This window comes from Teleopsis dalmanni, chromosome 1, assembly GCF_002237135.1.
Source record: "Teleopsis dalmanni isolate 2A chromosome 1, ASM223713v2, whole genome shotgun sequence".
Taxonomy (NCBI): domain Eukaryota; kingdom Metazoa; phylum Arthropoda; class Insecta; order Diptera; family Diopsidae; genus Teleopsis; species Teleopsis dalmanni.
In genome coordinates, this window is record NC_051846.1 from 118,525,023 (window position 1) to 118,540,599 (window position 15,577).

Consider the following 15,577-nt stretch of genomic DNA (forward strand, 5'->3'; position numbering starts at 1 on the left):
AACTTCAACTAGCAAGAATGTCACAAAATACCCTAACAGCACTGAGCAAACAAAAATCAGCAGGGACAATTATGTTCGACATAGAAAAAGCATTTGATAAAATCTGGCATGCCGGATTAATAGTCAAACTGCAAAGACAAGATATTCCATTGGATTTAATTAGAATCATCGGAAGTTTCCTTCAAAATAGGAAATTCACAGTAAGGTTGGATAAGCACTTCTCATCAATAAAGAATATAGAGGCAGGAGTTTCTCAAGGATCACCCTTATCACCAATACTGTATAATCTGTATACTGCGAATATTCCCAAAGTAAGGGAAACAAATAATCTCTTTACGTCGATGATATATGCATTATGTATTCCAGAAAAAAGGAAACACAAATCACAAGAAATCTGCAAGGATAAATAGAGAAACTGGAAAAGTACTTCCAAAAATGGAAAATCAAAATATACGTCGAAAAAACAAAAGCAATTTTCTTAACAAGGAAGAAGTTACAAAACCCAAAAAACCTAAGGGTTAACAACAGAGAAATAGAATGGAAAGAAAAAGTAAAATATCTCGGAATTTTACTTAACAGACCACACATACAAGAAAAAAGAATGATTTGCAGTGGACTGCTAAAATCACTACAACCAATGATGAGGAAAAAAATAAAAATCAAAAACAAGATGTTGATCTACAAGCAGATAATATGACCCAATCTTTTATAGGGATGCGCGGCGTATGGAAAAGCAGCCAAAAGTAGCATAGCCCAGCTATAAATAGCACAAAATTTGGCACTTAGACGTATACTCAACATCCCTTCATATATCAGGAACACGGACATATATAGGGATCTGAAAATAGAAACCGTGAAGAAATACATTGTAACGATTAAGAATTTTGAATAAGTTTTAATGTTACAACAACACGGTGAGATGATACGCACGCAGTTCACACGTATTTTAAAAATACGTGCTGCTCGAAGCAGTTTGGAAACAGTAGAATAAAAGGGGCAGGCGGAGCAGCTTTTTTCTCTTAGCTTCTGATGTTTGGAACGTGACGTTTAGTACCCGCGACAAGAATTTTCTCGTGTTTTCTCATAGTTAACTTACGAAAGTTTTTTCCGTTTGAATTACAATTTGAGGATTGTGCTTTTAAGATCTAAAGATAATTGAAGTGAATTGTAGATAATCTAAATTATTCATCTTTCTTATATATTATTTATTATATAATTATATTATATATTATTTTTTTTTTCTTATATATTATAAACTTGATAAAATGTGAATAATAAAAGAAAACGCTTAAATGACTAACTCAAAAGTAAAATAATTTCAATATATAAATTCACAATATATATATCTTTCGCTTTCTTATCCAAAGCGGCGCGAATCGGTTAAAATATATGTGGCGGCCTTAACAGTGTCCAATTGAAAATTTGTTCGGTTGTGCTCGCAATAACAAGATTGTTTTTATTATTTAAAAAGCAGTTTTTTATTCCAACACAAAACTAACTATATCACAAAAAAAATTTGAATCCATATTTAAATAAAATATTTTCAAATCTCAAAAATCTGATAATTTTCACCTACTTTGTTAATTCTCACCACACAGCCCCTCCTAGAAAAATATACCGGTTTCACTCGATCTATGCTGACATTCACCGTGCGCCCTCTTGCCCTTATTGTTAGAGTTTTCTCACCACGACATAAAATTTCACACGGGCCCTCATACGGCTGTTTCAGTGTTGGTCGCACGGCGTTATCACGTAAGAATACGTGTGTACTGTTTTTCAAATCTTTAAACACGAATGGCTTTTCCGTCATATGACGTGATGCTTGCAATGGTTTCAGTTCGTTCATAGTTTTCCTTAACTCCTTAACAAACTCTGTTTGCGATACTTGCTTCAACTCACCATCAAACATCTCTCCTGGTAAACGTATATTTACCCCATAAATTAATTCCGATGGTGTCGCTTGAAAATCTTCTTTAAGTGCCGCTCTTAATCCCATTACCACAATCGGCAAGGCCCTCGTCCATTCAACACTTGATTTACATTTCAGTGCAGACTTTAGCGTGCGATGAAAACGTTCGACAAGTCCATTTGGCTGTGGATGATATGCTGTAGTTCGGTGCCTTTCACACTTCAATATTTTGGCTAACTCATCGAAAAGCTTGGACTCAAACTGTTGTCCCTGGTCTGTCGTAATCTTTTTCGGCACACCTTAATGCGCTATCCAATCCTTAATTAAAGCCTCGGCCACATATTCTGCCGTAATCTCTGTCAACGGTACCACCACCGGCCACCTTGAAAACCGGTCGATACATGTCAGGCAATACCGCATACCATTGCAATAGGGTAAAGGTCCCACGATTTCAATATGTTCATGCTCAAAACGTTGATTAGGAGCGTTGAGCCATCACACTTTCGACTCGAGATAAAGTATCTGCGACCGTATTTTTGCTGTCTGCTATATGCTAAATATCTGTTGTCAGTTGCCCGATGAAATCTAAATGGCGTAGCTGGCGTTCAGATGCATTTTCAGATCTTTGTAAGAAAGCAAATGTAATCGGTTTGAGATCCGTTAGCACTGTGCAATTCCTGCCCTCAATCATGTACCTGAAATACTTGACCGCCATATATATAGCAAGTAGCTCGCGGTCATAAGTACTATATTTCTTTTGAGTCTCTGTTAGCCTTTTGGAATAGAATCCCAGCGGTTGTAACTGCCCATCTATAAGCTGCACTGCTCCTACTGCGACATTGCTAGCGTCCACATTTAGCACCAGTTTCGCATTCGGAGCCGGGTGTGCTAGCATTGCAACATTCGCCAGATTGTTCTTACACACTTCAAATATTTTCTCGGCCTCTGCTGTCCACTCAATCGGAGATCTATCATTTTTCTTATTTGCTTTTACTAGCGCGTGCAGGATGCCATGATTCTTCGCTGCATTCGGGAGGAAACGCCTGTAAAAATTAATTGAAGCGATGAACCTTCTTAACTCTCGTGCTTCCTTCGGTTTTTTAAAATTTCTTATCGCTTCTGCCTTCTCAGCTATGGGTTTAATTCCATCCCCATTTATCACATGTCCCAGAAAGGTAACTTCTTTCATAAAAAACACACACTTTCCCAGATTGATCTTCAGACTATGGTCGCTTAATCGCTTGAACACTTCTCTTAAATGTATTTCGTGCTCCTTTTCATAAGCTGATGCTATACATATATCATCTATGTACGTTACTACATAATTCAGATTCTTCAGAACATCATTCATAAACCTTTGGAAAGTCTGCGCAGCATTGCATAGACCAAAAGTCATCATATTAAACTCATATAAGCCGAACGGGGTTACTATCGCCGTTTTAGGTCGATCCTCTTCAGCAATCGGAATTTGATTGTAGACTTTTTCCAAGTCAATAGTTGAGAAAATTTTCTTATTGTGCAATATGCGAGTAAAATCATGTATATGGAGTATTGGATACCGATCTGGCAGTGTTATCGAATTAAGCTTCCTATAATCGCCACACGGTCTCCACTTACCATCCTTTTTCGCCGCTAAATGCAACGGACTTGCCCAATTGCTGTTACTTGGCCTACAAATACCTTGTTTCGTCATAAATTCAAATTCCTTTCTCGCAATTTCAAATATTTCAGAGTTTAACCGCTGAGGTTTTGCATACACTGGCTGTCCCTTGGTAACAATTTGATGCTCTACTAGCGTAACCCTCGCGGCCGCCTTATTACTAGTAGCCGGTTCCGTTATCTCTTTATAATCACGCAGGATGTTATGTGCCGGGCTAGTCGCATCAATAGTGCTTAGTTTCACCCATTACCTGGAGGCCTGTAATGCCATCACAAATTCTGCTGTTCTTCAGATCAACTACCAAACCAAAATTATTCAAAAAATCTGCCTCTATTATTGGGTGATTTACCTTCGCCACCAGGAACTCCCACAGGAACTGTCTGCGCAACCCCAAATTGACTTGCACTAATTTCGTTCCATACGTGCTAATTTTCGCCCCGTTTGCTGCTTATAAATAATATTGCGTGGCTTTATTTTCAGGCTGCATTTTCTTTGGCAAAATTGAAACTTCTGCGCCCGTGTCTATTAGATAATTTATACCTGTTTTTTTTGATCCTTGAAAAACAGACGGCATGCTTTACCCTTTGCCACTTCACTCGCCGTCAGACGTGAAGTGGTGTTTAGTTTCCCGCTGAGTTTTGTGGCGGTTTGTACTGGCACGGCTGAACACATTTTGTGGACCTCTCCTTGAACCGCCGATGATAAAAACATATATTATCTCTTTTAGCACTTGATGATCGCCCTTTTCCACGATCTCTGTCATTGCTTCTTCCTCTTTTGCCCAACTGAATGATCAAATTGTTTACCATGGCTTTTAACTCGTCAATTTCTTTCTTCATTTCATTCGGTTCATTCCTTTGCACTACACAAACCGTTTCTGTTTCCTGTACCTCAAATACCTTATCAGCCACCTTTGCCCACTGTGCAGAATCACCTTCGACTGCAGCTACCATTGTTCTAACTCCCACTGGCAGTCGCTGTAACCACAATGACTTCAGTACGTCATCACCCATTAAACTGCCAGCCATTTCCTTCATTTTCTTCAGCAATTGCGTTGGTTTCATGTCGTCTAGCTTCAATTCTGTCAACAAATTACGCAGTCTTTTGTGCTCCGATTCTGTGAATTAATTTATTAACCGTTTCTTCAACATCTCATATTTCAACACCTTCGGTGGATACCTTCGATGGATCACATCAGCTATGCACTCCAGATATTTCGGCTCTAAACCTGCTACTACATGGTCGAACTTTGTATCATCTCTCGTTATTTCCGCATTCCTGAACTGCGCCTCCATTTGCAGGAAAAAAGGTTCGGGTGCTCTCTTAAAAACATCATCGACTTTATTGACACCCGGTATACCTCCTGGTCAGTGCGGCTTTCTCCTTCTGCCGGAAAAAAATCTTCTTCCTCACGGTTAGTCATCTTGCTTGCTTAGTCGGGCTTGATAAAAACTTACAACTCCTTTTTTGTGTCAGGGTCACCAATGTTGTGTTCGCAGTAACAAGATAGTTTTTATTATTTAAAAAACAGTAATTTATTGCAACACAAAACTAACTATATCACAAAAATACTTTGAATTCATATTTAAATAAAATATTTTCAAATCTCAAAATACTGATAATTTTCACCTACTTTGTTAATTCTCACTACAAACTCAAAGAACAACAGTGCCACAGAATTTTTTTTATTAGTAACTCAAAGAACAGGAGTGCAATAGAAATAATCAAGGGCTTTAACAGTGGTCGGTTAGAAGGTACTTTAAAGAAGCTGAGGCGAGAAGGTAAAAACAAAAGTGATAGTGGTGACACCGCAGGCAAAGGATGTGGCACGGCTGGAGTGTCCACTCGATTCGCAGATGAACACAAGCAGGTAACTGCGCTTATAATTGCTGTTGGACTTTTTCATACTGAATTGGATATTACATTATTACGTATCCAAAATGTTTAGGTAATTTTCAATTTCTTGAATAACTTTCTGCTGAAATTATATACCTACAAAGAATTGTCGAGTATAAAAACATACGAAAACCATTATGTACAATTAAATGTAATATAATTTTTTTTTATAATATTATTTTAAAATTTATAATTGTTTTAAATTTAATTATTTATTTATTCCGTATAATTAAAATTTTTATATATCGTTCAAAAAATAAAAATTATTTGTTTTATTGCCTATTACATCACAACGGTGGAAGCAACTTTTGTTGAACGTTTGGGTCTCAGCAAATAAAAATTTCTTGTAGAACCTTGAACTGGGCTGAGAACTACCCCGGATAATAAAAATAGGTTCATTACAAGTGGCGCCCGAGCAGGGATCTCGGGCGTTTTAATTTCAGATTTCACATAACATCTTGTATCAGGTAATATGGGTCGCGTTTGGATAAGGAACCTACGGAAAGAAGAGCTAGTCGCTTATTTAGAAGAATTCGAGCAAGATTCAACTGGTGTCATCGATGATTTGCGCTGGCGATTGTTAAACTTTATTGCACGAGCTGACTATAAACATCAGATAATCACGCGATTAAAAGAACTTGAAGATAGACATAGCAGAGTGTCCATTGACGTTTGTGGAGCGTGTGGAAGAGCTAGCAGAAGGATATGACTTTGCCAAAGATATGCTACCTCGTGTGATGCCAGAATTACTGAAAGGGCAGGTCTTAGTAGGGATTTGTCACAATAAAGGGGACTGGGACCACTGGGAGGAGTTTAAATCTGATTTCCTAGAATTTTTCCTACCTCATCGTTACTTCGAGCGCTTAGAAGACAAGTTGAGAAATCAAATGCAGAAACCTGGTGAATCGTTTAAAACATACGTGTTAGAATTACAAAAGTTGATGCAACATTTGAAAAAGGACGATGGGGCAAAACTTGAACGATTCTATTGCAGAATACAGGATGCATATAAAGCGACGCGAGTTTAACACGTTACGAGAACTTTATTGCTCGCTAACGACTACGAAGCAGTCCGAAATGAAGGAAAGAGCAGAAAACCAAGGGAATCTTTTACCACACCAGAACGTCGAGACAAACCGATGGTACTTACAGCAGTTGAACCAATAAACTTAGCTTCAGCTTGTTTTCAATGTGGACGACAAGGACACAAAGCGCGGGGATGTAAGAACCCTCGTATTCTATTCTGTTGGCAGTGCGGTAGACGTGATGTGCGGACAATTAATTGCTGCTAAAAAGTTCCGAGAAACTTCCAGCGGTCATGCCGTCCAGAAGTAAGGGACGTGACCGAAATTCCAACACCGGTCCAGAACCATTTCTAATTGAAATTAACCGTGTCCTTGACAAAATACTCATCCAAGATCAACAGATGACAGCCATGATTGATACAGGGGCCAGTAAATGTTTTATTCATCCGGACATAGCAAAACGTTTTTGTGGCAAACGCAACGAAGTAGATTTAGTGGTACGTTTGGCAGATAGTTCACCGCGGCACATTAATACAATAATTTACACATCGCTACGAATCGGGGCCCGGACTATGCAGTTGAATTATTAGTGTTAAAAGGAATGGTACATGATATGATCTTGGGGATGAACTTCCTGGTTTCTGCGTAAAGTATCGTCAAAATAGGGGAAAACACAGTCAGACTTAGTAGATCTGCAAATGTGAAACGAGAGATGGTAAAGCAAAATTCCTAACTCGACAATTAGCGAAGTTCGACACTCTTGAAGGACTGTCCAATATCACCACACATTCCATCACCATGAAGAATGACAGACCAATTAAGCAGAGATACTATCCACGAAACCCGGCTATGCAACAAATACTGGACAAAGAAATCAATGAATTACTATAGAAATGTTGTATTGAACGGTCTTACAGCTCTTATAGCTCACCGGTGGTATTGATGAAGAAAAAGAATGGCAGTTGGCGACTTTGCATAGATTATCGTCAGGTAAATGCACACTCAATACCAGATGCCTACCCAATTCCTCGTATACAACACATTCTAGACCAACTCAGAGACGGCAAGTATATCAGCAGTCTTGATCTCAAGAACGGGTATTGGCAAACACCGATGGCTGAACAAAGTAAAGAATATACCGTGTTTATAGTACCTGAACGAGGACTATTTCAATGGCGCGTGATGCCTTTTGAACTACATTCCGTCCCAGCGACATTTCAACTAGCGTTAGACACAGTGATTGGACCAGATATGGAGCCTTTTGCTTTCGCATATCTCGATGACATCATCATCATTGGTGTAAAAGGTTCATTCTACACTTCACTTATATTTTTGATTAAAACACTAAATTTCTTTTTAAATGATTTATTTTATTTAGTTATAATTTTAAGATCCTACATGAGACTCTATTGAGACTCACTCAAAATCAACTTAAGACTATGAAAATCAACTTAAAACTTTGAAAATCAACTTCAAACTAACTCTAGTTTTTACTATATCGAACCAAGACGGTTCAGTTTCTTACCTATTAACATAAATCTTATACACTTAAATTCTATTGGTTATAATAATACATAATTCTAATTTTACCTACTTATTCTATAGTTGACCACTAGTTGACCACTATCATGTGTTTCAATGACACACTTTTTAAATAGTAGTACTACGGGTGATCATATTGCATCTGCATTGCATGCAATATGATTGCGGAAAACACAGTTTACTTCCATGTGTTCTAAATATGGAAATACAAATAGCCAAGCATATATTGAAATGCGGTAGAATATTTGTCATAAAGAAATGACATAAAGGCGAGTCCAATTACTTAACTCGCCGAATATTTAAAAGTGGCTTTTTGGGTTTCGATGTCATAAATTACACATTAATTGAAACTTAAGTGTTTTGGGTAAATGTGTCATGCTAATTATCGCACACAGCACATTGTGTGTGGTCAAGGTTAATATGACACTACATTGGTCATACACTGGAAGAACATATGGAAAATTTGTGAAAGGTGTTCAATCGACTAAGGTGTGCAAAACTGAAAATCAACGTAAAGATCAACGTAATGCGAATTTTTCATGAACGAAATTAAGTATCTTGGGCATTTGGTGACACCACATGGAATACATACTGATCCTGAAAGGATTGCAGCCATAAAAGAGTTACCTACACCAAAGAACCTCAAGGAACTACGACGGTGTATTGGAATCGCCTCGTGGTATCGCCGTTTTGTACCACACTTCTCGAATACAATACAACCCCTTACGATGCTATTAAAGAAAGGTAAACGATGGCAGTGGACGTCAGAGCAACAAGAGACGTTCGATATGTTAAAAGAAAAATTAACGAGTGCTCCAACTCTAGCGTGCCCCAACTTCACCGAAAAATTTGTATTGCAGACAGATGCCAGTAATTTTGGACTAGGAGCGATACTGACCCAGTCATAGCTTAGTCGCAGTTTAAATCCAGCTGAGAAAAAAAACTTGACGACTGAAAAGGAGTATCTGGCGATCGTTTGGGGAGTAAGAAAAATGAAACAATATTTAGAAGGTTATCGTTTCGTAGTCATAACCGATCATCTAGCGCTGTGATGGTTAAACAGCATTGAAAATCCAATTGGTCGAATAGCTCGCTGGGCGCTGGAGCTACAACAATTGAATTTTGAAGTACAATATAGAAAAGGGAAGTATAATGTCATCGCGAATGCACTGTTTCGTCAACCTCAAACTACACTGGCGCTGGTGAATATGCCGGATACGACAAAAGAAGATGGACAGTCTAGTATATGGTTAACGAACTTGAGAAAAACAATAACCGATAATCCAAGTAAATACCCCGACTATACTATCGAAAATGATCAGCTGTACCGTCCTATACCCAGCTCTTATAGCAACGAGGGACACCATTGCTGGAAACTGTGTGTACCTATTATTAAAAGAGTGTCACAATGATATCACGGCAGGACACTTAGGTAATCAGAAAACGATCCTTTGAGTTACATAGAGATACTTCTGGCCAGGAATGTATCGCGACATCAAAAAAAATGTGCGGCTGGAGTTAAAAAAACCTTCAGAGAAAAGATTATGACGCGGTTTGGGATTCCGAAGATCTTGATCACGGACAATGGAATACAGTTTACGAGCAAGACATTTCAAAAATTCTTAGTCGAATTGGGCATTCAACATCACCATACAGCCCCCTACATACCTCAGGAGAACCCAACTGAAGGCGCCAGTCGTACCATCAATACAATCATCGCTCAGAACTCAATAGTTGACCACCGACACTGGGACGAGTGTTTACCCGAAATCACGTTTCGTCCTCAACAGGTTTCAGTCCGGTATATATTACCCATGGTAGAGAGCTACGAATGCCGAGTACATTATATGATGCAGTGACACCAGGCCTTGGAAGAGCTACAGAATCTCCAGATAACAAAGCACAAAAGTTGCTTGAAATATACACTATTGCTAGAAGAAACATGGGAAAAGCCTCACAAGACCAGGCCAGATACTATAACCTCCGACGACGGGAGTGGAAACCAGAACTCGGCACAGAACATAATGGTACATAATCGTTCACAACCACTATCTAACGCACTAGAAGCCTTTAATGCAAAATTAGCACCGAAATATTCCGGACCTTATGAAGTTATAGACTTTGTATCACCGGTCATACTGAAGGTGCGTGAACTGCATTCCGATAAAATAATTTCTGCCCTCCTAAGTCGAATTAAAAGGTATCTTTGTTAATTTAAAATTATTTTGTACCACTTACTTAATTTTGTTTATCTTTATAGTTGTAATCATGCTGAAAACTCGCAGTCAGATGAGGTGAACGAGAGTCGTCTGAAAGACATCCTGCAGATCAAAGCTCCCCAGATTGGTGAGACATACTACATACGCATCCACGAGTGACGAACAGTAGTGATTGCCCTCCAACGCCTCCTATTGCCAAGACAATTCTAAACCGCCAAGAAAATGTCATCAAGCACTACCGCAAAAGAAGCTGGCCGTTTAAGTCAGGTGATGCAGAAGCAAGAGATGATTACATGAACCACTTCCATGAACAGCGAGATATCAAACACTCCTCCATCCGCTAAAGCCATTCTACAATAGCAAAACGCCCACGAAAACGCAGTCACATCAATGCATAATAGTGAAGCGGCCACAGCTGAACTTCTTAATGAAGACCTTAGCCCGGAGAGGATGTTAAATAGCAGGGCTATGATTTAAAGAAATAGTCCAGAGGCAGGCAACATCGGTTCAAGGTGACTTGTGACGACAAGACTCGTCTGATTCGTATTGCCAGAAATGGAGATATCCGTATTGATATCCTCTCGTAAAGGAAGGAGGGAGTGTAACGATTAAAAATTTTGAATAAATTTTAATGTTACAACAACACGGTGAGATGATACGAACGCAGTCCACACGTATTTTAAAAATAAATGAACCAACTCACGGAATTTCACTGCCGCCATCAACCGAACTTTTACAATTGGTAAATTCTGAAATTACATGAAATAAAATTTAATATTGTGTGAACTAATATATTGAAAGACCGTTGTACACACCTTGGACTACCTTTTTGAATATTTACTAGATCTAACTTTAATAATTAAATTAATTTAAATTAATTTTCGCGAATCACACGAACACCCGCACTGAAAAACATTTTATTGAAAATCAAAACAAAAATAGCAAATATGAGAAATGTCATTTTAATTTGTTTTGTGCATTTTTCGGTTGATCGCCAAAAGTTGCAGCGGGTAATAGAAAAAGCTGCGAGTGCAGTTTAAACCTTTCAGAAGTCTGGAAAGAAAACAACAGAAGATCTGATGAGGGGAAATGTTGGGAACATTGACCGCAAAACGGCTAGCGAAAAAGTCTGCTCGAAGCAGTTTGGAAAAATGTGGAATAAAAGGGGCAGGCGGAGGAGCTTTTTTCTCTTAGCTTCTGTTGTTTGGAACGTGACGTTTAGTACCCGCGACAAGAATTTTCTCGTGTTTTCTCATAGTTAACTTATGAAAGTTTTTTCCGTTTGAATTACAATTTGAGGATTGTGCTTTTAAGATCTAAAGATAATTGAAGTGAATTGTAGATAATCTAAATTATTCATTTTTCTTAAATATTATTTATTATATAATAATATTATATATAATATATTATTAGAAGGGTTTTCGAATAACAAAGAAAGAAATAAAGGACAAACACAAAAATTTATTTTTTAATTTTATTGAAATTTGGCTGACCATACAACGCTGTTTCGAGTATTGCCAAGTACTCTTCATCAGTGGTCTTTGGGAATAATCGAATATTATTTAATTAGTTTATAGTCCGTATACAATTTGTTTGGACTGCAAGTGCCAGGCTTAGAACTCGTGCCTGTCAAATTAGAAGCGATGACTAATCGTGTTTATCCACAAGAAGCCAAGGCTGCACAAACTTTCAATGCTCAAGTTCCAGGTTTTATTGTCACTTATTTTTATTTAATTAGTGACAACAACCAACGCACTTGCCGTGCTTTTTAAATTAGAACGAGCTTATAAACTACAGCTTTATTTTTGGAAACACAAGTTCAACGAATTGAAAGTTTAACTTTTGGGTTTTGCCTATTTCTTTATTTCTTTTCAAAGCTACTCTTTTTGTAGAGACATTTTGTAATGCATATTGTTTTACTTACTATATGTAAAGCGACCATTCTGGTGCTTTTTACAAAGAAGCTATGCTATGTTATTCTACAAATCCGCTTTCGCGGTTAGGAAAAGTTGAACAATATTATATTTTAACATATTGTTCTTTACTTTTCACAAGCCTAATATTTGAATAAAGTATTAGTGTTGCTATAAAGCTACGCTTTCTTTGTATGGTGACAAAGAAGCTTTATTAAAATTTAGAGAGTTTTCGAATAACAATAATATATTATTAACTTGATAAAATGTGAATAATAAAAGAAAACGCTTAAATGACTAACTCAAAAGTAAAATAATTTCAATATATAAATTTACAATATATATATCTTTCGCTTTCTTATCGAAAGCGGCGCTAGACTAACTCAAAAGTAAAATAATTTCAATATATAAATTTACAATATATATATCTTTCGCTTTCTTATCGAAAGCGGCGCGAATCAGTTAAAATATTAGTGGCGGCCTTAACAGTGTCCAATTGAAAATTTATTCGGGTTATTTTATTATTAACTCAAAGAACAACAGTGCCACAGAATTTTTTTTTATTAGTAACTCAAAAAACAGGAGTGCAATAGAAATAATCAACGGCTTTAACAGTGGTCGGTTAGAAGGTACTTTGAAGAAGCTGAGGCGAGAAGGTAAAAACAAAACTGAAAGTGGTGACACCGCAGGCAAAGGATGTGGCACGGCTGGAGTGTCCACTCGATTCGCAGATGAACACAAGCAGGTAACTGCGCTTATAATTGCTGTTGGACTTTTTCATACTGAATTGGATATTACATTATTACGTATCCAAAATGTTTAGGTAATTTTCAATTTCTTGAATAACTTTCTGCTGAAATTATATACCTACAAAGAATTGTCGAGTATAAAAACATACGAAAACCATTATGTACAATTAAATGTAATATAATTTTTTTTTATAATATTATTTTAAAATTTATAATTGTTTTAAATTTAATTATTTATTTATTCCGTATAATTAAAATTTTTATATATCGTTCAAAAAATAAAAATTATTTGTTTTATTGCCTATTACATCACAACGGTGGAAGCAACTTTTGTTGAACGTTTGGGTCTCAGCAAATATAAATTTCTTGTAGGACCTTGGACTGGACTGAGAACTACCCCCAACAATAAAAATAGGTTCATCGCAACATAAAGGACAAAGCATTGGATCTATTTCAGAAGGTGGATAATCACGGAAATCCAACTTTGAATATACTCAAACTCAGAGGATATCATCGAACAAATGGCCACAGATTGACCCAGTGAACATAACTAAGAGGTCTCATAGTAGACGTCAAACGCAAATGCATCATCGACAACACAACTGGATGGAAAATGCCTTGCACAACTGAACACCATCAACACAAACCAATTTTTGCAGTAAACAATGATCACAAGTTCATTAAGCTACTAAAACAATTCAAAGAGCTGGTGATTCCAACAACATGCACTAGAATTAGAGGAAATCAAACTGCTATCCAGCATCATATTGTTACAACAGGTCAGCCAATTTATTCACGTCCAAGACGACTTAATCGACAGAAGCTCGAAACAGCATAACGCGAATTTGAACATATACTTGAACAGGGCATATGTATAACATCGCAGTGTGAGTGGGCCAGCCCATTAAACATAGTCGGAAAAAAGAATGGAACTTGGCGACCTTGTGGTGACTATCGACGTCTTAATGCGCAGACAATGTCCGATCGGTACCCAATACGCCATGTGCAAGATTTCACGCAGACAATAAGCGATAAGCGTATTTTCACAACACTGAACTTAGAAAGAGCATATTATAATCTACCGATTGCCCCCAAGGGCAATGTTGATAGCACAAAACAACAAATGTCAAAAGCTTTTGTGCAAAGAACTTTGTGCAAAAACTGATGCGCGCGAGTTAAGGTTCGGTCTTAACTCAGTGTAGAAAAATTAAATAAAACACGGTGCGTAGTGTATACTTTCAAAGACAAATTTATTCTGACCCAAAAATTTTATAAGTACAATTTATATATTTAAAATTTACATTCAATACTAATCGATATTGTGACCCAAAAATAATTTATTGCACATAAACAGAAATCCACTTGAATATCTGTTGCATTTCCTAAACATTACTTAGGAATGCAACGTATTGTTGTTGTTGTAGAAATTTCGTAAGTGGGTTACTTTCGAAATTTCTACCACTTGCATTTTTATTATTAGCGGATATGCTGTAATACTATTTTGCCTATGTGCGGCTTTTTTTATTTCTAGGTCGAATAACATAAGTGTGACTTATGTGGTAATATGAGTACATTGACATGAGAAAATACGATACTAAATATTTGTATACAAAAGCAATAATAAATTTTGTAATAAGAAACTGAGTAAAAGAAAATACAATAAGTAAATAAACAATAATAAAAGATTAAGCATTTTATATATATAAGAAAAGAAATACAATGAGAGTATAATGAATATTCTTAAGATAATTTATGTGGTGTCATCTTGTGTGGCGGCTTGGTGAGTAATTGTAACTCGCGCATATTAACTACGGTGAAAGCACAAAACAGAAACTACGTCAAAATGAAAACCAGCTGTAAACTAAGTTTTGCTCTACGTTAAAGTTTGGTCTGATGGGTATATAAGAAGACGAATTTACTGAGAAGAGTTAGTTAATGATAGACGCTTGATTCATCGGAGTTAGTGATCGACACTTGAAGTTATCGGAGTTAGTGATCGGATTGCCAAGTGAATCATGCGGAGACATTACCAGAGCACTGATGTACACGAAGCTAAGTATAAAGAAGTACCTTTCTATTGTTTTATTTATATATATATCTTTTATCCTTTCCTCAGCAAAATATATAAGCGTGAACACGTTTATAATTTGCTACCAAATTCTTGCATAAGCGCGAACAGGAAATCAACAGAAAACAGCAAAGAACAATACGCTGGCATCAAAGAAAGAAAATTTATATCAATATCAATAATAATATCAAAATCAATATCCTGTAATACAATGCCATATAGATAAAATAGAAACATAGCATAATTAAGACATTGTTAGATTTAAGTAAATACATTAATAAAGAGAACTTAAAAAGAGAAAAAAACAAAACTTAAAAACACGGTCTTCTAATTTTTATAAATTTTATTGTAACGACCCAGGACCAACCCCTGAGTATTACCCCAGCGAAAAGAGCAACGAAAAGTGTCGTTACAATTGGCGCCTGAGCAGGGACCGTGTTCAAGAGATTTTAAATACGAAAGCAAACAGGAAAACTATGTAAACCGAAAGAAATTATGATTTTATCATCAGAATGAATGGCACAAGCTAACGTTACCCCAAAGTAAAATATAAACACAAGACGTCTAAAGATTAAATGCCTCATGTCGATCATGGC

The 15,577-nt window shown here is 36.8% G+C and overlaps 1 protein-coding gene across 1 annotated transcript; it reads right to left on the reverse strand.

Annotated features, from left to right (window-relative positions):
* Positions 1–4,189: 4,189 nt before the first annotated feature.
* On the reverse strand, positions 4,190–4,633 carry LOC119665715. The gene has a single exon (XM_038074950.1). The coding sequence runs from the start codon at positions 4,631–4,633 to the stop codon at positions 4,190–4,192; it is 444 nt and encodes a 147-aa protein (XP_037930878.1).
* Between the last annotated feature and the right edge of the window lie 10,944 nt (positions 4,634–15,577).